Source organism: Camelus bactrianus, chromosome 14 (genome assembly GCF_048773025.1).
Source record: "Camelus bactrianus isolate YW-2024 breed Bactrian camel chromosome 14, ASM4877302v1, whole genome shotgun sequence".
Classification (NCBI taxonomy): Eukaryota; Metazoa; Chordata; class Mammalia; order Artiodactyla; family Camelidae; genus Camelus; species Camelus bactrianus.
In genome coordinates, this window is record NC_133552.1 from 20,851,119 (window position 1) to 20,877,718 (window position 26,600).

General features: G+C 38.0%; 1 protein-coding gene across 3 annotated transcripts in view; it reads left to right on the top strand.

Moving 5' to 3' along the window:
• The window catches only part of VWA8 (von Willebrand factor A domain containing 8), a 297,774-nt gene that overhangs the window by 175,912 nt on the left and 95,262 nt on the right, over nt 1–26,600 (top strand). For all 3 annotated transcript variants that reach the window (XM_074378241.1, XM_074378240.1, XM_074378239.1), the window contains exons 28-36: nt 1,349–1,487; nt 3,965–4,164; nt 8,569–8,679; nt 9,597–9,661; nt 10,302–10,427; nt 11,521–11,630; nt 12,240–12,394; nt 16,399–16,594; nt 24,089–24,170. In XM_074378241.1, coding sequence (XP_074234342.1) covers nt 1,349–1,487; nt 3,965–4,164; nt 8,569–8,679; nt 9,597–9,661; nt 10,302–10,427; nt 11,521–11,630; nt 12,240–12,394; nt 16,399–16,594; nt 24,089–24,170 — 1,184 coding nt within the window. The remainder of the gene's footprint in view (nt 1–1,348; nt 1,488–3,964; nt 4,165–8,568; nt 8,680–9,596; nt 9,662–10,301; nt 10,428–11,520; nt 11,631–12,239; nt 12,395–16,398; nt 16,595–24,088; nt 24,171–26,600) is intronic.

A 26,600-nucleotide genomic window follows, 5' to 3' on the forward strand; every position in this document is an offset into this window, starting at 1 on the left:
GTTACTGTTTTTTCTGTACCTTCCCTGGAGAAGAGTCATACAATCTCTGAAATGAGTTGTTCTGATGTCATTTTAGAATAGATTTAGCTTCTCCTCTAATTCTCTAGCTGACCTGGCCTCTGAGGGACTCGGTGTAGGTAATTGCTTGTGGCCAGTAGAATTCCTAAGAGCTAACCTCTATTTCAGGAGAGTCAGGCTGGATGGTTACTCCATTATATTTGTTTTTGTGTAAAAAACCAAAAGAAGGGAGTATCTGTCACTAGTTGCAAGAGAAACCCCTCTAGGTGTTTCAAGCAGATTGACTGGGGGATTAGATGCTTATAGAATTACTAGAAAGGACAGGAGGAAAAAGAAGTCAAGGGACCTCCAGTAGGCTTTTGGTTTCAAAACCAATGTTTTTACTTTTGCTACCACCTCTGTTGCTGGGAGCTGTACAGTAAAGCAGAGTCAGCAAACTTTGCCTGTTAAGGGCCAGATAGTAAATATTTTAGGCTTTGGGGCCATACGGAGCCTGCCGCAACTACTCAAGTTTGCCATGGTAGCAACAAAACAGCTCAGACATTATGTTACCAAATGTGTTTACATGACTGTGTTCTAGTAAAATTTCACCAAAGCAGGTAGTGAATCAGACTTGACCCGTGGGTCATAGTTCACCAACCCTTGTAGCAGAGCATCGAATCTGACTGCCCATATCTGTCAGAGCCTTTTTGTCTACTCTCACTGCAGGAAGATGGCCACGACCTCTCATCTGCCTTCCGAATCTCATGCAAATGCACTTAGTTGGCAGAACCTAGATCACATCCAGAATCCTTGCTGCAAAGAAGTATGAGGAATGTAGTTTTTAGTCTTCTAGCTCCCAAAGTGCAAACGCCAGCTAGAAGGGGTGAGGGCACCCATGGACACCACAGTTGTCAAGATCTAACCCAAACATTTTTGATGAATTAAGGACAGTAAGACATGCAAATCAATGCTCAAGAGAAACTGTATTTGCAAAGTATTCTCCTGGTGCAGACAGCTGGGTCTCCATACTTGGAGTTCAAAACTTACTCTTGGCCTAGGAAAGAATGAAGTAATGAGAACTCCCATGAGATTTTACATCTGGTCTATTTTGTGAGTAAAAAGAAAAGAAAATGAGAAATTAAATAAGGTAGCACGTGTGAAAGCACTTACAAGTGCAAGCTTATGGTTTTATTACTGTTAGAAGTATCATGCCAGTCAGTAAAATGAGAAGATGTATATCAAGATGATGAGTGTTTGAATTTAAAATACATACTTTAAAAGAACTTTAGCTTTTCTACTTTTTGCCAACTACCCAGACTTCTTAATTCAGAAAACTACTTTGTTATAGGGTCCAGCACTTATAAACATACAGGAGTATCCAATAGAAAGACACGAAGAAAGATCCCAAACCTTTACTGAAGAATGTGCCTCCTGGAAGTTACCATTGGATGATATTAACTTAATCTGTGACATTGCTACATCACATGGTATGTCAGTTTCTTCTTTTGATTTTTTTTTCCCTTCCCGCACTGATTTTTTAAAAAGCAGAATCAGAATAATCTCTAGACAGGAAGTTTGTGATAGACTCAGTAACTGTGTCATTCTTAGATTGAATAACAATTATATGTAATTTAGAACTAATTTCCTATAATAACCTAACAAAATACTATTGTGGAATCCACATAAGCACTGTTGAGTTTATATGCGTATGTCTGTTTCTCATTACAGTTGTAGCACAAAGGTAAACACACCCAGGCGTGTGCTAAAAATAAAAGGGGGAAAGAAAAAGGAAAAACACTGGATTTTTTGGCTAGGATTCCAGTTTGGTGACTGCATGAATCCTGAAAGCCGGGCTCGAGGATTTGCAGTCATTAAACCTCTCGTTGTAAAGAATGGCAAATAAAGGATGTGAATTTTTTGGCATCTACGTCTCTGGACTGTTGCCATCACCTACTGATTCATGCAGTGTGCCCTGGGTACTTTTGGCAGAAGCTTTTAATTGGTGGCAGTTTCTAAGGTGATAGAAACAGAAGTGATGGCAGGGGAAATGGAGAGAGTCTCTAAGATGGGGATTATTCAGGCAAAATTTCAGAAGCGTTTTTGTTCATGTAAGTTCTGTGGATGTTTGTTTCTACAATCAGCTATGTTGAATTAAAATATGTGCTTTTAAAATGTATAGGTTTTTTAAATTTTTTTTTGGTAACGGATTGGTGCTCCTATTAAGATATTTTACATTCACTAGTAGGGAATAAGTATGGATTTTATGAACAAAGTTTGAACTTTGGCCCTTGCCTCATATTTAGGGATTATAAATAAGTATGCTGTGATTCTCCAACCTGTGCCATTGACAGGTGTCACTAATCACATCTCTCGTTAAACCTTGTCCCAGTCTCATGTTCCTCTTGACACAGCATTCTGGACAGCCACTGTTAGCCAGTCAGAATTGGTCCTTAAAAGAGAAACTCATTTGCTGTCCCTCATGTAATGTCACCCTCTGTTGTCCACATTTGCAAACTAGATTTTTTGATTGTCTTTGATTTCTTTGTTTTTTACCTATTCTGTATTTGTGAGAGAAAAGAATATTTACCTGGGTTAGAATCAGAGTTAATTTACATACATGTTTGAGTTAAAGACCAAACAGCATGATGCCCGCAGTAAGAGAGAGGAATTAATGCACTGAAGTACATTTCTGTTACTGCTTTCATTGTATTCCCTGGTGCCCTATACAGTGTACAAAGGTGCTCAGTAAATGTTGCACTGAGCTTATTTGTGCTGATAGTAGGAGCATTAAAAAGATCCTTGAATTGTAAATTGTGTGATTCTAACTGATACTTGGAACTGTAGCACACACAGTTCACACTATCTCCTAAATATGCCTTCTTCTGGCCTTCCATTGATTTGTGTTTCTTATCAGTGTTAGCTTATTTATTTAAATTTACTATGTCTTTATTTATAGTATTTGGTCTTTATTTGTAGACACCATACACACATACTCACACACACACACACTCTATCTTTTTTCCAATTTTTCCAGGGTCATCCCAAATATAAATGTTATATCTCATTGTCATCTCTTGTGACTTAGTTGTGGGTTCAGAAAATATAACCACTGTAAAATAGTGGTCACCTGGATGATGAGTGATGTTAATAGCATTTATTATACAGAGGCAGCTTAATCTCTTGCTGCAAGGTGCCCATAGAGATTATGGGAAACATAGTCCAAAGCCTGATTACTCAAAGGGAGGCCCTCAAACTGTGACATCTCCCGGGAGCTTGTTAGAAAGGCAGAATCTGAAACCCCACCTCCGACCCACTGAATCGGAATCTGCATTTTCATTAGATTCCCCAAGTGATTCATATGCACTTGAAAGTTGAAGAAGCACTGAATACAATTCAGAAAATGGACCTAGTCAATTATGAGATGGAAAAGACAGAGATTTTGTACTAATACTCAAATACAAAAAAGAATTTGGAAAATACGATCCATAGAACTAAGAATAAAAATATGGAATGACTTATTTACAAGAAAAGCCTAAAGATCTAGTAAGCCACTGGGAAATGTAAGATTAGCAGATAGAAAATGTTGACCAGCTGTCGTCCATCTAAGCCAATAATAAAATAAGAGGAAACAGACCTCTACTGAAGCACAAAATACTTTCATACAAGGAAGAATTTGCCGACATAAAGTGTTAAATATTTAATGGTGTTATCGTGAAATATTATGAAATTCTTTGAGGAACAAATAGATACTTACTTCCTGGAATTGATAAGTGTGGCCCCATCTATGCTTAGAGCAGGTACTAAACTGCATCTCACAGTCCTTTTCAGCCTTGATCAGTCCTTTTGCAAATCATCTGCTGAGTTCCAACTGTGTGCTCCGTCTCAGGACTTTTTGCACTGGAAATCTTGACCAGTTGGAAAATCTTTTGCGGGCCATGGGGTTAACACCTTCTTGTCATTTTAGAAAATGAGGAAGATACTCTCTACGTAGTTGCATGCAATCCCATTTCCTTATACTTCATGAATATGACTGGGAAACGTGGCTACTTTGTGGACTTTTTTGACATCTTCCCAAGAATGGCCCGTGGAGTTTGGCACCCGTTTGTGACAGTGGCACCGCTGGGAAATCCCCTCAAGGGTCAAGTGATTCTCCATGAGCAGCAGGTAATGTGACACGCTATAAGTATGCCAACAGTAAACTATGTGGAAAAAAAAGAAACGGAAGAGCGATTTTCAACCTATGACTGAAAATAACGTGGTTTCATAAAGATCAAGGAGAGGAGCTGAAGGGAGGGGTCAGGGGTTGTGTTTTATCAGCACCACAAGGCAGGCTAGTATCCTCCTCTCCGCAGAGACTTCCACATGGGCTATAATCCTTGAAACGTGTAAGTGATGGTTTCTCAACCTCAGCACTAATGACATCTGAGGCTGGATAATTCTTTGTTGTGACGCTTACATTCTCTTTGGGGAGACAGACAACCAACAACTAAGCCAGCAAATAAGTACAGCAATTTTAAGTAGCGACAAGTGCTATGTAGAAAGAAGGTAAGGTCCTAGGGACAGATAGGGGTGGGGTAGGAGAAGTTGGGAGGGTGAACAGTACTCGGAAGAGAGCTAAGATGTCTCCTTTTAGGAGATGATGTTTTATCTGAAACCTGAATGGCACTCTTTATGTGGAGACAGCCATGTGGATATACTGAATGGAATCATCTTCATCTATTTGGGTTACTGTAGCACAAATACCACAGACTAGGAGCTTACAAACAGCAGAAATGTATTTCTCAAGGTTCTGCAGCCTGGGAAGTCTGAGATCAAGGTGCTTGCATATGTAGCATCTGTGAGAATCCACTTCCTAGACAGCCATCTTATCACGATAACCCCACATGGCAGAAGGAGCTGGGGTCTCTTTTATAAGGCACTAATCTTGTTCACGATGACTCCACTCTCATGACCTAATCAACTCAATAGGCCCCAACTCCTAACACACTGGGGCTTGGGATTTCAACATACAAACTTGAAGACAACATCAACATTCCGTCCCGTTGCAGGAGTACGCAGAGATCCTTTGGTATCTACTGATGCTCAAGTTCCAACCATCACTGCTCTTGTAAGACAACACTAATGAAAAGTACGGATGCCCAGAGTCAGGCTAAAAATAATCCCAAACAGAAGATCTAGGTCAAAAGACAGTCTGTGTCTCAATTCATGAGAATTCTAAAGGTCCAAGTTAATCTGTGCAGCCCGACAGAAAGGAGCGCAATGTTTTTGCATACTTACTACCCACCAAGTAGCTACCAAATACTATACTAAGCATATTACTCATTCATTAAATATGTATTGTGTGCCTACTAGTACAGATATCGTGGTGAACAAAAACGACAAAAATCCTTGTTCTCAAAGGCTTACATTCTGATGCAGGAAGATAGACCATAAGCAAAAAGTAATGAAATTGCATCATAAGTTAGAAGATGAGCAAGTATTTTATTTTCTCAAAAGAGCCAATTATTTGGCAACATTGCTGACCAATACCCCACTCACTTATAATGACCTTCACCAAACAAAATATGTTTTTCAGCGTAAAGATATACTTGACTTGCCCAGCCCGCACTTCCCCTCCTGGCATTCTTGCATGCTGCCTGGCTTATCCCTTTGACCAGTTTCAACAGTTTTCCATAAAGTTACCCCAGTGCCCTGGGAAGACATGAACAGCTTATTGGGATATTTCCTCTACCTGTCCTCTGAACTGCGTCTTCTTTTTCCAGAGAGGCTGTCTTAGCTGTCTGTTTTATATTATGGCCCTGCGAGGGTATAAGACCTCTTTAATTCCAAATGAACAGCACAGGGGGAGGGTATAGCTCAGTGGTAGAGTGCCTGACAGCAGGCAGAAGGACCTGGGTTCAAACCCCAGCACCTCCATTAAAAAATAAACAAATAAACCTGATTATTCCCCCCAAAATTAAAATAATCACCAAATGAGCAGCATGTGGCTGTAAAACTTAACAAACGATAAATAACTCTCATCAAATGAAAAATGAATTCATGGCCATCAATTCCTTCTTCCCCGGTCTACCCTAACTGAAAATGGAGCTAATATACTGGAGAGACTCAAGTACTTCCATTAATTCATTTATCCCTTGTCTTTATAAAGCTGTGCTACAGATGCATTTCCCCAGTTAGTTTAAGAATTGTTCAGAAATTCCTTGCTAAAATAAACTCTTAAGTGAGGAAAGGGAAACTTTGCCATGCCTAAAAATAAAGGCTCCTCCCTCCTCCTTACCCCCCACCAGCCCCCTCATGAGATTACTTATTACATCTGTACAAAGTTTAGAATTTCAGACTTTAGGACACTGAAGTCATCCAGAGGTTACTTTTCTCCCAGTCAAATACAAACATAATAAACTTGCTCAGTTGCTTCTCCTCCCTGCCCCTCTGAAAGGAGTGCCAAAACCACAGTTACATGTACTCATGTGTGACGCAAAATTCTATTTTTAAACGCAGACGGAATATATCATTAGTCATTTACAGAAGGAAACCATTAACGTCTAAAAGGATGGAGCAGCAGAAATCCTTCGTGTTGCCAACGGCTTCTAGAACTCATTCTAAATACAACGATGGCTGGAAACGTATATATGTATGTTTTCTGTCGCTTAGAAAGAACAGTTTTTCAGTTCACTTACACCCAGTTACAAGCTATATACAGTATCAGCCCCTAAAAAGGAAGAAAAATGCAAAACTGCACTAACTTATTTTTCTGCTTAATCATATCTGTTTAATCATCTGCTTATTCTTCTACTTAATCATATTTTGGGATCAAACATTATTTTTAGGACTTTCTGTTAGTTAGAAAAGTTAATATTATCCCAGATTGCTTAAGTGCTAATCAGTAACAATTCATGTTAATGTTGTACATATTTGTCAAAGGAGAGTTTCTCCTTTAAAAAAATACTTACTCAAAAACGATTTAATCTAGAACAGAGTGTAAATTTTTAACTTATTAATACATTTTCTTAAGGAAAACTTTAAGCTCTCGCTTTCATTTTCAAACTTTCAAATGCCATACAATGTTTCACTTAAATAAAACATTGATTTTAAAAAGAAGATTCCTAACATACATTCTTAAGGGAGAATTGCCTATTATAAGAATGATGCATTCTAAGAGTGTGGAAACATTTAAGCTTTATCAATATGCTTAGTAGAAGTTTTTTAATGTAGCCAAGATTCAGGGTATATGGGGTGAAGGAAACTGGTAAGAATACTACTTTAATTCTTGAGCACTTCAATGAAATTAGCTAGTAAAATAAAATTGAAACCACACTGTGAGGTCCCAGATTTGCAGATGAATTACTAATCCATTTACGTTTCTTTCTATTTCTCTCTAACTAGATTACATAAATAAAGGCCAAGAGTCGTGGTTAATTCATCATTGTGTTCTCCTTTGTGCTTTAAATAATATAAACTGTTCAATAAATGTTACAGAACCAATGAACAGACATTTCATATTTTGTATATATTTTGTAAAGTATATATTAATTCTTTGAGTGCCTTGTGATTTTTATTTTCCCCAAAGAAAGTTCTTGAAATGAAAAGCTTATAAGGGTTAGGGTAGGTGAAGGTGCCCCAAATTTAAAACAAAACAAAGTAAACAAAAATAAGAAAGAAAAAGACAATTGCCTAAAATTGAGGCCTGGCAAACAACTTCGCTGGTGCCTTTTTGTAAACCTGCTGGTCTAACCTTCAAGTGTCTTTAAATTTTAACTAAAAAAGCCAACTTCTTTGCATCTCTTAAAAATTTTTAATCTTTTCTGCCTTTCTCAATTTTAAGTTCTCATTTCACGTTTCTGTTCATTAATTTTAATGCCTAAGTTTTATTTAAAATTTTCTTTTCTTGAAAAAAAATGATCATAATTGCTGAGAGATTATTACTTCATTTGCATAACTGTGATTAATGCTGCTAGAGCAATCTCCTGTTTGTATGTTATTACAGCACCAGCTATGAAAGTTCTTCAAGCTTAGTGAATTTCAAGATGAAGAAATACTCATTACTAACTAGGATCTTGGGGTCTTGGATATTTTCTTGCTAACTCATCTTTATATCATGTACATATTTTCTGAATTGAACCTGGAATTTGTGAAAAGAATAAATAAGATTCCGTTATGCATAGCATAAGAGAGTTTTCAACAGAACATTGTTTAAGTGTAATTTTGATAAAAGTAGTTGGAATTTTTTAAATTTTCAATTCTCTAAATTTCCTCATTCATGTATAATAAAACAGAATCATGGTTAAGCTAGCCTATATTTAGAAGGAGATGGTTTTAAGGTGAAATCTTAAAGGAGAGTAACTTCTGCATTACATAATTAGAAATATCTTCATAAAACCACCTAATACTTTAAATTCTGTACTAAGGAAGATCATTTCGTGTCTTTGGAGTGTCTCTTAAATACTTCAGTAGTGTTGTCTTCCCTTTGTTTTCTTTATTCCCAGGTTGCCAAGAGGCAGCTGCTTTAAAAAATCAGTCAATCAATCAAACAATCAGTCTTGAGCTTTTCACTGTTCTCTTTATCTCCAGAGTAATGTCATCCTGTTGTTGGATACTACCAGCCAAGCCCTCCGCCGTCTCATCCTTCCTTCAGAGGGGCTTCCATCTAAGAAGACTTCCTGGTGGAACAAGGAGGAAACTGTAAGGAATACCCAACTTGTCCAGCAAATTGCCAAGGATCTTCTATAACTTTCTAGCTGTAATAATGCATGCCTGCCCATCCCTCTCAGTGCCTTTTGTTTGCTATAATGCACAAGAGAACTCTCTGATGACCCACTTGTAAATTGGAATGTGATACAAATAGATAGACATAGATACACATATAATTATGTATCAGTAGCTTCTTTTTGTGTCCATCATACTCACATGAAGACTTGTCAGGACTGAACTAATAATAATAGGGCATCATGAGCTGTTTAAGGGTGACACTCATAACAAATCCTTAATCACACAGGCACTGTTTTCCGGTGATGTGTTTATGTTTGGGATTTATGTCATAAACCCATAAGTGTAACACCTGATTTCATTTACTAGATAAAGAAATGTTTTAGTTTATTAAGTAAATTAAACTACTAAGGAAACATTTTAGGCCAACCCAAGAGAATTTATCCTGCCATTCAGAAAAAAGTAATAGATATAAAATAGGGCTTACCCTCTGCCCTGCAAGACAGCATACTTAGGTCTTAAAAGACCATGAAAAAAGAGATATTTTAAATGTCATAAATGTACCCAAATCTAAGAAACCAAGTATTTCCAACATATTTATGCTATGGAATAAATTCCACAGTTAATCACCAGATAGCATGTTTATTCCTAACCAGCATTTGGCATTATTTTTTAAAATATTCTGAAGATGTTTTAGTGCATAGTTCACAATGAATTTTGAAATATATTTTAATCCTTGTTACCATAAGAGTCTTGGAGTGTATATAGAGGTAGTGTCTCAGAAAATTACATGTTTTACACACTGAAGAACTTTATTTAAGGAAAAGCAGCTGAAGAGACAAGACTGCATCCAACACATTTAATGTGAATATTTCATTTTGTTTTGCCTTTAGGAAACTTACAAAATGTGTAGAGAATTTTCGCACAAAAACTGGCTGGTATTCTACAAGGAAAAAGGGTGAGCTCTTTGTTATAGAAGATTTAAAGTGGGATCCTTATTTTATCCCTTCTATTTCCTCCTTTAATTATACTTGTTTATTGTAAAACTAACGTTACCGATTATAAATATTGTATTCTAGACATACCTTACTGCACATTGTAGAACATTGAAGAACACATAAGAAAACACGGCGCTTATAATCCTGTAATACAACCACTCCTAGCATAGAAGCTATCACTTCCATGTTTAATTCCTATGCATCCCCTTACATAGTTCAGAGTTTTATATATGTTTTATTTTTTTTTATTCTTTAAATTGAAGTACAGTCCATTTCAATGTGTCAATTTCTGGTGTGCAGCATAATAGATCAGTCATATACGTACATACATATATCCCTTTTCATATTCTTTTTCATGATAGGTTACTATATGATATATAATTCCCTGTGCTATATGGTGGATATATTTATATATTATAGTATAGATACTGTATATAGATATACAGTAGATGTTTTCTCAGTTAACATTTTTCTATGTCATTATTTAGTCTTAAAAACATTGTTTTTAGGGTTGCCTTATGTGTCATGAAATAATTGTGCCTTGATTACTCAGCCACGATCCTCCCTATCTCCTTTCAGAGAGCCTTCTCTGTTTTTCAGGAACAGCCTGGCTGTGCTGGATGTTCTAGAAGGATGCACTCACACCATCTCCCTTCCCATCAACCTCAAGACAGTCTTTCTCGTGGCAGAGGACAAGTGGCTTCTGGTGGAAAGTGAGACAAATCGGTGGGTGGATCTCCAGAGAACTGCATGGAGTGTGCCGTTGCTCAGTCTTACTGCTCAGATCTCTGACATCTTGCAGCCCTGACTGCCTGTGTCTGTCTTTGAACGATTCCTGGATTTGGCAGTATTGCTATAGGCAAAACTTCGAAGAGGGGAGGGGAAAATTTAAATACATTAAAAGTCACTTCACAGAGTAGTAATCAAGGTGTTTCAGGGAATGACCTTCCAATTAAATTATGTAAAAACATAATGACTTTCACGGTTGATCCATATTTCTTTGGGTCTTTTCCTGTTACCACACTGAGAATTCACCATATTCTTGCCAACTAGAGATGCTTTAAAGGAGATGCTCAGTTCACCCTCTTTTCAAAGGGCCCCATTCTCCAAACCAGTGCTGCGGCTTTGTTGCAACTTCACAGAACGTGCCCCTTAGACGTCTAGTCCTGCTTTTGTCTTGTGTGCTCTTGTTTGGTTATGTTTATGTTTGTGTTGCCTCCTCCTCGGGCTGTGCGCATCTTGATGAAAAGGGCTTGTGTACACTTGGCTTAAATAGCGTGCACAGTGCATTTTGAGTCCCCCTCCCTCATGCATTACATCTGCCTGCTAAATGCGGGTTCTCTGCCCCTCTGCTGACAAGCAGAAGTGGCCTGCAGCAAAAGATTCCTGGCTATTTATGCATCCCTAACTTAGAAGTCTTACAAATAGGTAGATCAAGAGGATTTCAGCCGTGAGGGCTTCTGTCCCTTGGCTGGGCGCGAATCAGAGGCTGGGCTCTCTCTTACTAGCCGGCCAGTCACATCACGCGCAGGCTCCATGATAATACGGGTGTGTCTCTTTAGAGTTTCTTTCTTTTTTTAATAGCCCTTCCTCTTATAAGAAGTGTTGGATTTTCAGTTAACACTTACTACTGCATTGTATTATGCACTGCTCTTTATACAGTGCTCAGAAGTTATGTTTTAATTCATGATAAAACTCTGAAACTGCAAAGAATATTAAAAAAAAAAAAAAGGCTTTGGGGAAATCTCTGAATTTTCCTAGTCTGGCCTCACGGTTATTAGAAAAGGACTTTTCACTCAGATAATTTGTTTGTTCACAGGAAATATCTTTTAACTAAGCCTGCACACATCGAATCTGAGGACAGTGGGGTTTGCCAGTTGTATGTGTTGAAAGAGGAGCCACCTAGCTCAGGCTTTGGAGTCACACAAGGTAAACACTGTGTTCTGTGTGTGCAGGGCTATCCGGGTGCACGCCGGAGTTACATCAATGTATGTTAACTTTATACTAAAACTGAAAACTTAGGCACTGCACTGGAAATAGTAAGTAAGAATCTTCCATCTTTCAAGTTCTGTCTTTGAATGTTTTTAACTGACAGGACAGAGTTTTTGTATGTACATGGGTTCCAAGTCTATTTTTGGATTTAATCATTTCTTTTTTTACACAGACCATCAGGATTTCTACTTTATTCATCACAGTTTTGGGGCATGAAAAGTACTTATGAGAAAAAAATCTAAAATATACCATCGCTAACACTGAGTTGGGTCCATTTCACATCTTTCTGCAGAGTGCTGTTAATATTAATCCTGATTGCTAATAGAAATTTGAATTCCATAAATCCTTGAAATCACTCTGAGAAGATGCCATGATGGTGAAAACTGAGTTTTCTCACACGAAAGGCCATGAATGCCATGGAAAACGTTTTCTCTTTTTTCACTTGTGCTTTTCTGTTTGAGTTGGTGAGAGTGAAATCTTGCAAAAATTAATTCCTGAAGCATTTTAGGGCCATATGGTGTTTAATGTTTCCCTGACACTTTTCAGAAACAGACTCCAGCATACCTCATAAAATTTCAAGTGATCAGCTATCATCTGAAAAGCTAAGTTCAGCTGTGGGACAAAAGATTGCCTCTCCTAACCGAGTCCTCTCAGATGAGAATAGTTACGCTACAATCGTTGTTGGGTTCCCAGATCTCCTGGTAAGCATACATTTTTAAAATTATTAAATAATTATTTTCCTCCTCAATTTGGCATATAACCCATAAGCGTATTTGATGGGTAATTAAAAATGTAATATTTTCTGGTAAACATTTCAGACCAACATTCTGTTCTCCAGATCAGTCATTAAAAAATGCAATCTATATGATTTCATTGCTTTTTAAAAATTGACATTAAAAGTGCAGTGCAATTATATAGTTTTGTAAAGTAAACCAGGATTCTCCATTCATGAGTGTTCATGTGACAGTCAAATACTTAACCTGCTGACAGTGATTTCGTATCATGTTGTCTTCATGTGTGATCATGTAATCTGTCAAGAGGAACAATTTGAGACTAAAAAAATAACATGTCTTCTAGAATTTTTTAAAGTGAAATATATTGGAGTCTCATTACTGTGGATTAAATTTTTCAATGCCTATGAACATCAATTCACTTTCTGTTGGGTTTTTTGTTGTTGTTGTTGTTGGGGAAAGGGAAGTAATTAGGTGTATTTATTTATTTTTAGTGGAGGTCCTGGGGATTGAACCCAAGCCCTCGTGCATGCTGAGTATGCACTCTACCACTTGAGCTATGCCCTGCCCCTCTTTTATTGGGTTTTGCTCTGCTTTGCAGCATCCAGATTATACTATAAATGCTGATGGTCTCAATCTAATTTGCTTTTAAATGGATTCTTCTGCTGTAATTTACTGTTGTTTATAAAGAAGAGGCTATTTGCAATTGAAGTGAATTTGGGTGAAAACACGCATGGCTTTCCCCTGATGGAAATGTGAGAAAATGAAATACAAAGGTTATTTCAGTCCAAGTTGCCATCTAATAACCTCAGATATAGCTCCGTGTGTTCTGATTAAACATTTAATTTTCATAATTTCCTTTGTAGCTTTTAGCTGGGATGATAGAATCATTTAAAGATAAAAATATTGGCTCTGCTTAGTAGTACACCAATCTCACATACTTCAAAATTTTAATGTAGTTAATGAATGATGAGTACTTCAGGGTATAAGACTTTTGAAATCCAAAACCCAGAGGATAATATGTGGCTTAGGACTTTGCCATGTGTCTTCCTAATTATCAAGTAAAAAGCATTTGCTACAGTATTATATAACTGAAAATGAAACATGTTATTGGAATACAGCTTCTGCCATAGCCTTGATGAAAGAGTTGTGTTTAATATGCTTTCTACAATGCTTGCTGCTAACAGTAGAAAAAATACTTCAGCTACTTTTCTGGAGGGAGAACTATTCTCAAAATTCATGTTTTGATTGAAGAAATTAGTATAGAAATATAATGTTAGCATAAAAAGGTAAGAAACTATACAAACTACTATATACAGATTAGATAAACAACAAGATCCTGCTATATAGCACAGGGAACTATGCTCAACCACTTGTCATAACCTATAATGAAAAAGAATATGAAAAAGAATATATATATATAACTGAGTCACTATGCTGTACACCAGAAACTAACCCAACATTTTAAATCAAATGTACTTCAATTTAAAAAGAAAAAGGGTGAGAAAGCTAAGTATAAGATTCTGTTTGTACTGACCCTATAGAAACCCTTTATAGACTGTAGGATTAGGGACCTTGTTAAATTAAAAGCTCTGTCCCCTGTATTTAGTACCCACCATATAGAAGATGTTCAGTGAATTTTTGTTCAATGAAGGATTAGACTCAGACAGCCTTTCAGCATTTTATGATAGTAGTCATATTTTTTTAGACCCTAACACAGAAGTCAGGCACGGCACTATTCTAAACTCTTTCATACTTGATAATTAATTTTTACAACAATTTCACAGGGTTTTATAGATGCAGAGAGAGTATATTGCCTAGGCCACAAAGATAATGAGTAAGGGAGCTGGGGTCTGAGCTCAAGGGTGATTGACCCTCAAACCCTTATCCCTTCTACTGTACCACAGTGCCTTTCTGCCTTTCTGTGAATTTCTTTTGATTCTTCCTAAAACCATCAACAAATGGATAAGTCGCCTCTTATTAACTTTTTATAGCATTATCAGAGACACCTAAACTATTATAAACATATTATAACTTTCTTAACCTACTACTAAATGGCTACGAAAACCTACAGCAAGTAACATCCTCAGCAGTGAAACGTTAAAAGCATTCCTTTTCATATCAGGAGTAAGACAAGGATAGCCACAATCACCACTTCTATTAAACATTGTACTGAGCATCTTAGACATGATTCATTAAAATTTTTTTGATAAATTGAATTTCATCAAAATTTAAAACGTCCTCTCTGTAAAAGGACACTGTTAAGAGCATGAAAAGACAGTCTGTAGGCTGGGAGAAAACATTGGCAAATCACATTTCCAACAAAGGACTTGTATCCAGAATATATAAAGATTTCTTAAAACTCAAGAGTAAGAAGATAAATAATCCAGTATAAAATATGGGCCAACAGTGGCCCAGTGTGAGATGTCAAAGGTCAGAGCCTGAGCAAATGAGAAAGGTATCTGTGATTGGGGAGAGGGTAACCAGCGGTGACAGGACTCAAGTCCAGCCGGGATGAAGATGGCATCTCCATGACGGGGCAGCCTGATGTGGGATGTGGAAACCCAAGTAATGTGAAGAGTTCGTCAGTGCATGAACGTAGCTCAGTGTGGGCTATCAGGACCAAGCAGAGCGAGGAGGGCATTTGGCTGGAAGAGAGAGTTAGTGGTGGAGATGGGAGATGAGTCACCTACAGTGGAACCGAGCGAAAAAGTAAATATGTTAAGGATAATGAAGTCTAGGTTTCTCACTGTTAAAGAAGGGAGTTACAGATACAGAAGGAAAGGAAACTAGAATGAGCCCTGTAGTTGTTGGATCAGAATTGGATGTATTTGGGTGAACTCACGGTTTTCAATATATTTGAGTAGACATAGAAATCAAATGGGAGGTAAATGTGAAAAAAATGAGCAAAAGCCTTGAATGGACACTTTACCAAAGAGGATATATAGATGGTAATGAAAAGATGTTCAACATCATTAGTCATTAGGGAAGTGCAGATTAAAGCCTTGATGAGATGCTACTAATACTTATTAGAATGGCTGAAATTAAAAAAAATTAAATACCGACAATACCAAGTGCTGACAAGGATGCAGTGCAAATGCAACTGTCATACACGTTTATGGAAGAGCAAGGGCAGACAGTAACCAAGACATTCCTGAAGAAGAACCAAGAATAAAAAGCAGTACGTGCCCTACTAAATTTCAAGGCTTTTATGAAACTTTATTAACTAAGACCATGTGGTGTTGGCCTGTAGGTAGAAAAATATACAGTAGAACAGAACAAAATGCCCAGAAACAGATGCATGCACACATGGAACTGATTTATGATAGCAGTGCTGATCGGTGGGCAGAGGTTAATGGTATTTGGACAATTAACTATCCACGTTCAAAAAGGATCCCTGCCTCCCTACCACTCACGAACATAAATTCCTGATGGGTTAAGGCATTAAATGTGAAACATGAAACTTCGAAATGTTTAGCGAATGCATGGGAGAATATGATCTTGGAGTAGAGAAGGGTAAATACATATATGGTAAAAATTTAAAGTAAAGCAAGAGAAAAAAATAACACAAAATTCCAAAAGAGGTAACGTTTAGGGAGGATGAAAGAGAGGTGATTGGGAAGGGGCCCTCCAGAGGCTTCAGAAATACTGGTCATGTACTATTCCTTATGCCAGACAGCGGGTGTACTAGGTGTTTGTTTTATTTTTAAATTAACTATATTGTTATATTCCCTCTGTTTAGATATAATTCATTTCAAGACAGAAAACATGTTTTGTATTTCACACTTGTCTGAAAATTGTGATTATCGATGAAGCAGCTATCTTCTGTGCCAAATTCAAAAAGTTTTAGGAATAATTTGACTTTCTTATGTTGCTGAAGTCTAAGTTTATCACTAGCATCTGCTTAAAGGGCTGCATTTTGAAAGTTGTGAATGTAGTTTACTTTAATCTCTCCCTCTCTCTTTTTATTTTAGTCACCTAGTGAAGTTTATTCTTGGCAAAGGCCATCATCTTTGCATAAATCAAGGGTCACTGATACAACATTCTATGGAGGAAGGAAGAAAAGTGGAACTCCAAAACAGAGCAATTGTGTGACTCTTTTGGATACTAATCAGATAGTCAGAATTTTGCCCCCAGGAGAAGTCCCTCTAAAAGATATCTACCCAAAAGGTAAGAAACTTACCAATTCCTAGTTTATCAAGGTAGTCAGAGATAGTTTGCCTATGGTAGGGATATTTAACTTATCGTTATTACACTGTATTTATAAATATGAATAATTCTAACAGACTATAGTAGCTAAAAGACCTATGTGTGCTCAGAAAGTTTTCACTAAACTTCTCACAGTATGTGATTGTAGCAGTTGCTGTTAGAAGTCATCTTTGGTTGCATTGCAGTCTCTAATTTATATGAAGGGAAACTGTCGCAGAGAGGTAAAATAACTTGCTGGGGAGAGGGTCACCCCACCGGTGGCCAGCAGATCCCAGATTTGCACCAAAGTCTTTCAGTCCAAGGCTACAGCTCTTCTTACTGAACCACACTGGCTTTCACTATAAAGGATAATTATGAAAATTTTGCATCATTAAGCCACTGCCTCATAGTGGTAGTAATATATTGTCCTGTGTTTACATTCATTATATTAGTATAGACTTCATAAATATAATACTAAATGTATTATAATGATCAATTACTGGGTTTTAAAAGTCCTGGTTATATGATAATGTTAGAGTTAGTTCCTTTCAAATAAATCACCATTTCCTTAAAATATGTTCTATGGTGGAAGAATCGGGTGCATGCACTGACAGTTACAGTACAGAGCTGTGATAGGGGTGTTCACAAGTGATATGTTAACACAAAGAAGCTTACAACCCAGACTGGTGATTATGAGCTGACTCTTGAAGGGTGAGTGGGAGTGAATCAAATGAAGGAATTGTTCCAGGAAGAGAGGACCCCGGGTGAAAGGTACAGAGACCTGACAGAGCACTCCAGGAATTATAAGAAATTCTATACCAGAATTCAGTGTGCTGTCATCCACCCAGAATGACCTGGGGGTCATTCCCCATATTTCTTCTCCCTCCTCCTCCACATCTAAGCCATCATCAATCACCAAGTCCTTTTGATGCATCCTTACTATGGTACCCTGTATCCACCCACTTGTCTACAGTTCTGTTGCCAGCATCCAAATCACCACCATCTTGAACTAGAATATTGCAGTAGCCTCCTGACAGAGTTCCACCTTCCAGTCTTTCCCCACACATCAGACAGAGTGATGTTTTTCAAGTATTTTATTGTTCTCATTTGTTCTTATTAAGGTCCAGTTTACATACAGTAAAATTCACCTTGTTTGTATAGTGGTGTGAGTTTGACAAATAAATGTAACCATCACTATAACTGATAGAGAACAGGTCCATCTCCCCACAAAAACCTCCCCCATGCCGCTCTGCCATCAAGCCCCCTGCCTACTTCCAAACCCCACTGATCTGGTTTCTGTCCTTATGGGTTTACCTTTTCCAGAACTTCACATGAATAGAATCAAACAGTATGTGGTCTTTTGAGTCTGGCTTCTTTCACTTAATATAATATATCTGAGAATCATTTATGTTGTGTGTACCAGTTGTTTGTTCCTTTTTTATTGCTATGTAGTAGTTTATTGTGTGGATATACCACAGTTCGTTTATCCATTCGCAAGGTGATAGATATTTGGGTAGTTTCCAGTTTGAGGCAATAATTATTAAGACTTCTATGAACATTTGTGCACAGATTTTTAAGCAAACTTAAGTTTTTGCTTCACTTGGGTAAATTCCTAGAAATGACATTTTTACATCATGTGATAAGACAGCCCAGCTGTTTTCCAAAGCGGCAACCCCATTTTGCATTCCTGTCAGCAGTGGGTGAAAGTTCCAGTTGCTCTGCCATCTTTCCAGTACTTGGTATTATCAGTTTTTCACCATTCTAATAGGTTGGTAGTGATATCTCGTTATTATTTTAACTTGCATTTCCCTAGTGCTAATGCTGGGAACATCTTTTCGTGTATGTCTTCATTAGTGATATATGTCCTCAGATCTTCTGCCCACTTTTTGAATTGGGTTATTTGCTTTCCTTTTAATGACTTTTGAGTGTTCTTTATATGTTCTATATACAAGTCCAGTATCAGATACATGCTTTCCAAACATTTCTCCCATTTTGGTGAAGGGCCAAATGTCCTATGTTTTCTTCTAGAAATGTCATGTTTCTAGATTTTACATTTAGATTTATACTCCACTTTGAGTTAATTTTTTTTATATGATTCAGGGTGTGTTTTGAGACTCACTGTTTTGCATGGGGATCGTCCATTGTTCCAGCGCCATTTGCTGAAAAGACTGTCCTTTTTCCATTAAATTGCCTTTGGACCTCTGTGGAAAATCAACTGACCATATGTGGGCCTGTTTCTGGATTTTCTGTTGTGTCCCATTGATCTATGTGTCTATCCCTTCACTAATATGACACTCTCTTGATTGCTACTTCAGAGTTTGTCTTTAAGTCAGGTGGTATAGATCCTCCAGTTTTTTTGGTGAGGAACAGTGGATGGAAAATTACTAAGAGGAAATCAGGGGTCAGGGAGGATTTTGACTAACAGGATTCTTGCTGAAGGCAGGCCAGGGTGATCAGATATTACCCGGGAGATGGTAGAGGATCAGGAACCCCATCAGGTATTGAGGCCGAAGGATTCTGGTTAAGCTAACTGAACATTATTCTTGCTAAAACTGGACAATGCAGAGAACATGGAAGCCCCAAGTCAGGGCCTCATTGGAAGGAGGGTTCAGAAGAACCTGACTAGAGTTAGGGGTAGGGGTAGAAAATTGTTCCCTTCTTCCCTTCTAGGTTTTTTGGTTGATCTAATAATTAAATTGATATAAGACAGATTAACAGGGGAAGAAACTACATGTGAATGGAAATTCCCTAAAGATAGGAAGACTCAAAAGGCAGCTTATGTAACCTCCTGAGCTATGGAAAGGCATGGGGTATGGGGGTACAAAGGGGAGGAATGCCATTCACAGGAAGGCAGAGGAGATGCTTAGAAAATGAAAGTGCCCTTTTATGTGAGTAAGTTTCTTAGTTAAAAAGGTGTCTCTGGAAACAGCTCTCTCCCTGGTACAGTTCTTCTTTCCAGCGTACCTTTAGGCCATTGAGGGGGAGGTAAAGAGCTTTTCCTGAATCTGCTGGACTTTTTTTATTGCCCCCAAAAGTAGCTCAAAATAACCCTCATTTGGGAGAGTGGCCCATTTGTGGTGACAACCTGCTCCCCTTCATTGGTCAGGGGGAGACTCTCCAGCACTGTGCACACTGACAGCTCGACCTCGTTTATTTTCTCTGCTGTACACAAGACAGTTTATTCATCTCTTCTTTGTTGATACACCTTTAGGTTCTTCCCAGGTTTTTTTCTTTTTTTTTTTTTTTTTTTTTGCTGTTACAAGTATTCTTGTACCTGTCTCCTTGCACATATGTGAAGAGTCTGTAGGGTATGTATCTGAGAGTGAAATTACCAAGTTGTTACCCAAAGTTGTTCCAGCAACAGAAAAGCTAAGGATGCTCTCCATCCTCATCTTCTCTTGTAGGGGTCAGACCTTTCATTGAGCATTTTCCTGATTTCTAGTAAGTTTGAGCATCTTTTTATGTGCTGTGATTGATTCTTCTGAAAATTGCCTATTTATACCTTTTGCCATTTTTCTCTTGGTTGCTGGGAGTTTTATGTCCCTGCATTTGTTTAAGTAGTGTTCCTTAAAGATTCCAAATGTATATAAAGTGCCTGATAGTGTCTGACACATAGGAAGATTTTTTTTAAGTGGGATGTATTAAAAAAAAAAATACCTAAGAGAATGGTGAAGGGAGATCTCAGGATGCTAGCTGTGCACAGACCTAGGGGTCGACCAGTTTCTGCTAGAAAAGGTGAGAAAGTTCCAGGAGAGATTCCTCGAAGAAAGTCAAATGGATAAAAACAATATATTTGAACATATTTAGAAATGTCGACAATAGGAAATACCTGGAAGCTGAATTTGTGCTCAGTACATGAAAAACGAAACCAACAACAAAACGTGATTATTCACTCCATGAAAAGAAAAAGCAATAATATTATTATAAGACATAGCTTAGCTGTAAGTAGCTTTTGTATAATCATACTAATATAAGTACCGGATGTTAATCTAACCAAAAATTATCATATAAGTATATTAGGGGATGGGAAAATGAGGTGTTGAGTAGGAGGAAGGGTATATGAAAAAGAGTTAAACTCTCATCTGACATGGTGGGAAGTCAATAAATAATGCCAAAAACGAAAACATCAAGACAGCACCATAAAGATGAAGGTGAATAACAAAGAAACAGCTTTGAAAAGTTGAAAGTGTCTCTGGGAGCAGGAAATGAGGGCTGAGAGGAGTGAAGTCAGCACAGTTTTTTCTTTCTGCCTGTTTGACTCTTGAATCTGTGTGCATGTAGATCTTTGATGAAAATTCAAACTAAGTTAATTTTTTGCAGTAAATAGAATCCAACCATCTGATTGGTCGGGAACCAATGCATATCAGCCTTTTATTAAAGAAATCTATAGAGGCCGTAAAGGCTGCCCTCCTGGTGGCTTTTACCAAGATGGTATAACTTGTGGTTAATGCAGGTGGGGAGAGATTTGCACTTTTCTTCCAATCATTTTTCTTCTAGTTAAATGTTAGCTTTTTTTTTTTTTTAATCACAGGCCTCAGCTCTTTAATCACAAAATAATGACTCTTGCTTGAAAGCTGTACACTGTTTTTTGAACTGTGAGTAAATTCAAAGATTTAGTATCAGCATGATTGCAGGGCACACATCGCTCTTTTAATCTGTGAATGCAGGAGTGCATGAAGCCTTAGTAGTTAGCAGATGTACATCAAATTACATTGCTTGAAGGAGTGAATTTTTTATGTATAACTTCCCCTTCCCTCTGAAATTGCTCGTAGTTATTTTGACTGACAGTTTTTATACCTCCTCCTAACTTTGGCACCGTGCATCCAAGCTGTCCCCACTCTTCACGGGAACTGTGTGCTAAACACTGAGGCAATGACTTCTCTTTAATCGTTAGTGAACTAATCCCTAAATATAATTTATACTTATCTTCAAAATCCACCTGGATTATAAATGTAATGGAAATTTCCTGAGCCTCCATCCTCTCTACAGCGTCGAAACATTTAAAATGAATAGACAAGGATTTGGCTAAGTTTGAAGGGAAATCTGGCCACGTTTTCATTTCCTTAATTCAATCATGTATTCTGAGCTGACTTCATCTTCAAATCAGTAAACATCAATTCTGATTATTTTTCAAGCCCTTACCATAACCACCACTCTTATAAAGTGTTTTATAGCCACAAATTGCCTTTTCTGATACGTGAAAACATTTTTTAACATGAGGAGTAAAATTCTTGCTTTCTTCTGAAATAGACACAGCCATTATTGCATGTTCTCATCCTCTTTATTGCCGTGGAATTAATTTGCACAGTGAAAGAAAAGAGAGCTGTCGAAAAAAGCTACTTCAAAATAAGTTGGCTTACTTGGCTCTCCCAGGCAGTCTGAAAGCACTGATGGCAGTAGCTCAGCTTAATACTACGACTTGCGAAAAAGAGAGTGCGTGTAAACGGCAAGCCACATGAAACTTGGTTAGCTAGGCAGTTCAAGTCACCCCAACCGCTTCAGTAACTGGTCATTTTTGGCAAAGAACCCGGGGTCTATAAATGATTCAGCCCACTGCTTAGTTAAGTCCTAGCAGCAGGAACTGTCAAAATGATACATGGTACAAAACGTTGTCCAAGACCGACCGTCCATCCCAGGCAGCACTTCCAGTGCAGGAGGTGCGTGACTTATGATAGGCATGTTGGCTTTATACAGTTGGCCATCTGGGGGCAACTGATTCGGCTGGGTGGTCAGATGACCACAGTGACTCTCTTTCCTTACCCTCTGCTGGCCCTGGTGTTACCTTCCCTTCCTCCTGATCACTTTGCCTCTGAGACTACGCCTTGCCTAGCTCTGCAGCTCATATCTGGCCCCAGGGCTCTGATTCCCACCCTGGAATCCTTTCCAAGACCCTAACGGCTCACAACGATTAAAAAAAGAGTTGAGGGGAACCTTCCTCTGTACACTGTGGGCAGGAACCACACATGTCTCTTTCGTCTCAGTCCCCAGTGCTTCGTATTGTGTCTGGTGCAGAGTAAGCTCAACCACATTTGTTGAATAAATAAGAGTTAAAGTGAGGTTGTCAGACGGCCTACTCAGAAGCCTTCGGCTGCAAATACAAAATGAAATGCTGATTTTCTTATTTTTTGTAAACTACATTGGGTAAATTCAGTGTGAGCATTCTGGACGTCTCATCCTAATCAGAGTGGGACATTGTGCTGTACACCAGAAACTGACACATTGTAACTGCCTGTACTTCAATAAAGAAGTTTTTTAATTAAAAAAAAGAAATGATAACAAGAGACAACAGACAAAAATCTTTAAGCGTATGAGTTCTTTGTAGGGGTGATTTTTTTTTAAAGAGACAGTAGTGACCAAGATTTTGTAAAAATAAGGCTGTTTTTAAAATTGTTGCCCTATGGTCAGCTCAGGTAGGGGCCACGTAGATTTGTGGACAGAGCAGAGATTTCAAAGTCAGAAGAGAGAAAGGCCTGGTGTTGAAAGCCATCTCTATGACTCTCTCAGTAAGTCCCATCATTCTCTGACTTCTGTGAGTCTCAGCGTCCTCATCTCTCAAATAGGAATCCTAGGTCCTTGTTGCTGTCAGTGTTACAGACACTATATATAGACTAAAGCAGAGGTCTTGATGCAGTGGTGGCAGCTGGTGAGGATAAGGGGGATGGTGGCACTCAGGGCTTTGGGAAAAAAGTTAGTAGACCCCTGGTATTTGCTGGGAAACGACTCTAGAATTGGGGTTGGGGACTCTGGCCCACATACGTCATCACCCTCCCCTTCCCCACCTTTTCATATTCTCCAAGACCCACAGTCCTCACCCCACTGCCTGATCCTCACCTCACCTTCTCCTGTCTGCAGGGCTGATAGTCACAGCCACTGTGGATTGAGCAACTGCTGATTGGGGGTGAATAATGTTGATGATACTCAGATGCTGAGTGTCTGAGTTATCCCCATTTCAGAAATGATGAAGGCAGGTCTCAAGAGATAACTAACCTGACCAGCATAAAACTCAATTAGGGAATGTCAGAGCCAGGATTTTCTACCAGGCCAGTCTGATTTCAAAGTGGGTGCTGATTCCATGATGTTATACCATCATCATTGTGACTTCCTCGGATGGAAAAACAGAATTCAAATGATGAACTGTCTTCAGATAAACGATAAGTGCTAAACCGTTGACCCATCCTGGGACTCCATCAAAGAAAGTGAAAAGAACTGGGGTAATTTTCGGACAGCGAAGAATCACAGACAAGCAGGCATCCATTTGACAGTCTCTGTATTTCCCCTAACAAAAACATAACTCTGAGAGTCTAGCCTTGAAGCTGGACTTGGCCGGCCCAGGACCTTGTCACGTGGGTCTCAGGGTTCTGCTCTAGGCTACTGATAATTTCATTCCACTTTTAGCAGCATTCATGCTTTCTTTGTGTCCTGTTTTTGTATCATGCAGTAATTTAACACTCAGCTCATGTCTTGACTTGTTTGCAGATGTTACCCCTCCACAAACAGCTGGCTATATAGAAGTCACTGATCTCCAATCAAAGAAACTCCGATATGTCCCTATTCCTGGGTAATCCATTTTCACCTTTGTTCTTAGCTTGTATGTCAGATAAAAAATGAGTGAATTCTTACCAAGTACCTTGAATAAATGTGTGCTTTTTTTGCTTCCTTAAATAGCAAGCTCTTTTTTTTTTTTTAAGTTACAGTTGGTTTATATCTTGCTGTTCTGCATTTTTTACTGCCATTTTTATTTTCATTTTGGAAAAATGTTCAAATGTTACATGGGTATAAGTCTAACAGCCTTCAAGCCTTCATTTCTCTTTTTGGATCTGTCCTAATGATAAATTTTTTGGAAACAGCATTTTTAGTACTGCGAAAAAATTTTTCTATTTATGAACTTCAGATATTAGTTTTCCGAGGTAAATGTATTCCAACTGTCAAAGAAATTTAAATAGCATTTGTTTAATAGTGTTTTTAAAGATGTCACTGTGCATCTGCAGTTGTGAAGACCATACACTAGCCAAAGGATTCCAGAGATTTGGAATGAAACTCATTGTCATTGGCTGCTTTTATTATTGTCCAGTGGTGGAAGCAAAGAATTCAAACCAGCTGGACTAAGGATATGAAAGGAGAAACAGTGATGCTCCATCTCTTCCTTGAGAAACACAGGAGTCCTCACCTGTAGTGCATCCCTTTCTGGATGCATCCATGCCTGATTTCCCTCTCTCAACCTAAGTGCACACCAGCTTTTGTCTATATTGATGTCACATCCCCTCCTCATGTAAACTTCCTCCCAGGCGACTGAGCCATCATGACACAGTGGTGAAAGCCTCACCTGAAATCAAGGGCAGGAAGCCTGGAGAACCTTCCAGTGTCAGAGGAAAGCCAGGGACCCTGGAACTTGTCAGTCACCCAGACATCACCAGACCTCCTGTTGACCCACTCCAACCCCAGAAGAAAATCACTCAGCATGAACAGTACAAAATTACCCAGAAACCCAGTTTCATTTCTTAGGACCCTTTCGTCAGGTTCAAGAAACATGAATAACAAAAGCATTATTCAAAGAAATAGATGTACTTGTTCCAACATATACAAGTGTGCCTTCTGGGAACATCTTTAATATGTCAGTTTAATGAAAAATGGATTTTCGTCATTTGTGGAAATTTTTTATTCTACGTTAATTGTATGCTCATTAAAATATACTATTGGTTCATGTAACAAAAGCAAAGAACAACTTTTTTTTTTAATTTCTAGAGCATGATGATTTTTTTCAATATTTCTCTTAATTTCTCCCCATTGGCCCTAGCTTTTGATTTCAGTGTTTTTCCCTTTTAACTTCCTGTGTGAACCATGTTATACCTGCCCTGGAAATAAGTCTGGAAGAGCAGCTGTATATCGTCAGAGCCAGCTGGTCAGCGCACTTCCTTCACTTGGTGCTGTGCTGTCCAATAGGAATAGAACGTGACCTGTACACGTGACTTTGTTTTCTTAGTAGCCACGTTTAAAAAGTAAAAAAATATAAGAAAAGAAAATACTTTTAATAATACTTTTTTAACCCATTATATTTAAAGTATTACTATTTTGACATGTATTCGATATAAAAAAATTAATGGTATTTTGCATTTCTTTATTCCTCTGAATCTTTGAATCCCAGTATGCATTTTGCATTTACGGAACATCTCAATTTGGACTTGTCAGATTTCCAGTGCCACGTGTTTAGAGCCTGTTCTTTGTCAGTATATCCTGAGTTTCTCTTGAGATTAACTATCGCCATTTTTGGCATCTGTGTAATCCAAGGGAACAACCCATCTGGATTTCAGTTTTGTTGCTCGTTGCTTAAATTTAGCAATCTGCTAGATAGCAGGAATTTTCCATTTGATGGCTAACCTCAAATAACAGAAAATACAGGAAAACTATATGTAACCACAGGGCCAAAATGAATACGTCTCTGTCGCCCTCAGTAAAATTTGAGCATTATTCCTCAAATGTTTGTATTATTTCCGTTTGTAAAATGACACTACTTAGCTCTGATGTGTGGCTGTATATAAATCTGGGCTTCACTCTGCTATAATTCTTTGTGTTCCTTAAAGACTTTGTTATTTTGTGTAGGGGGATGTGCTTTTTTATTAAAAAAAAAAAAGGGTGAAGAAGAGATTCTAGATCTGGTGTGCAAATTTGTAGTAAATATGTGATTGTTCAGCATTTTGTTAATATATTAAAGAAATTGTCCTTATAAATTTAAAGTTTCTTGGTGGAAAATTAAATATGCAACCAGTAGGTACTGTGCTCAATAGAATCAGACACCCTGAGTGCTTGTGGCAGAATTTCAAGCATCAGAGTTTTAGGTGGATAAGTTTCATTATTCTTGAATAGCCTTTTACGTCATCATCTGTGCCCACTAATTCTTTTCCTAAGGCAAACATTTTTTGAGAGAACGCCAAGAGATGAATCCTGTATTATGCCCAGTGTTATATCCTTTGAGTCCTTCTAGTACTGCAAA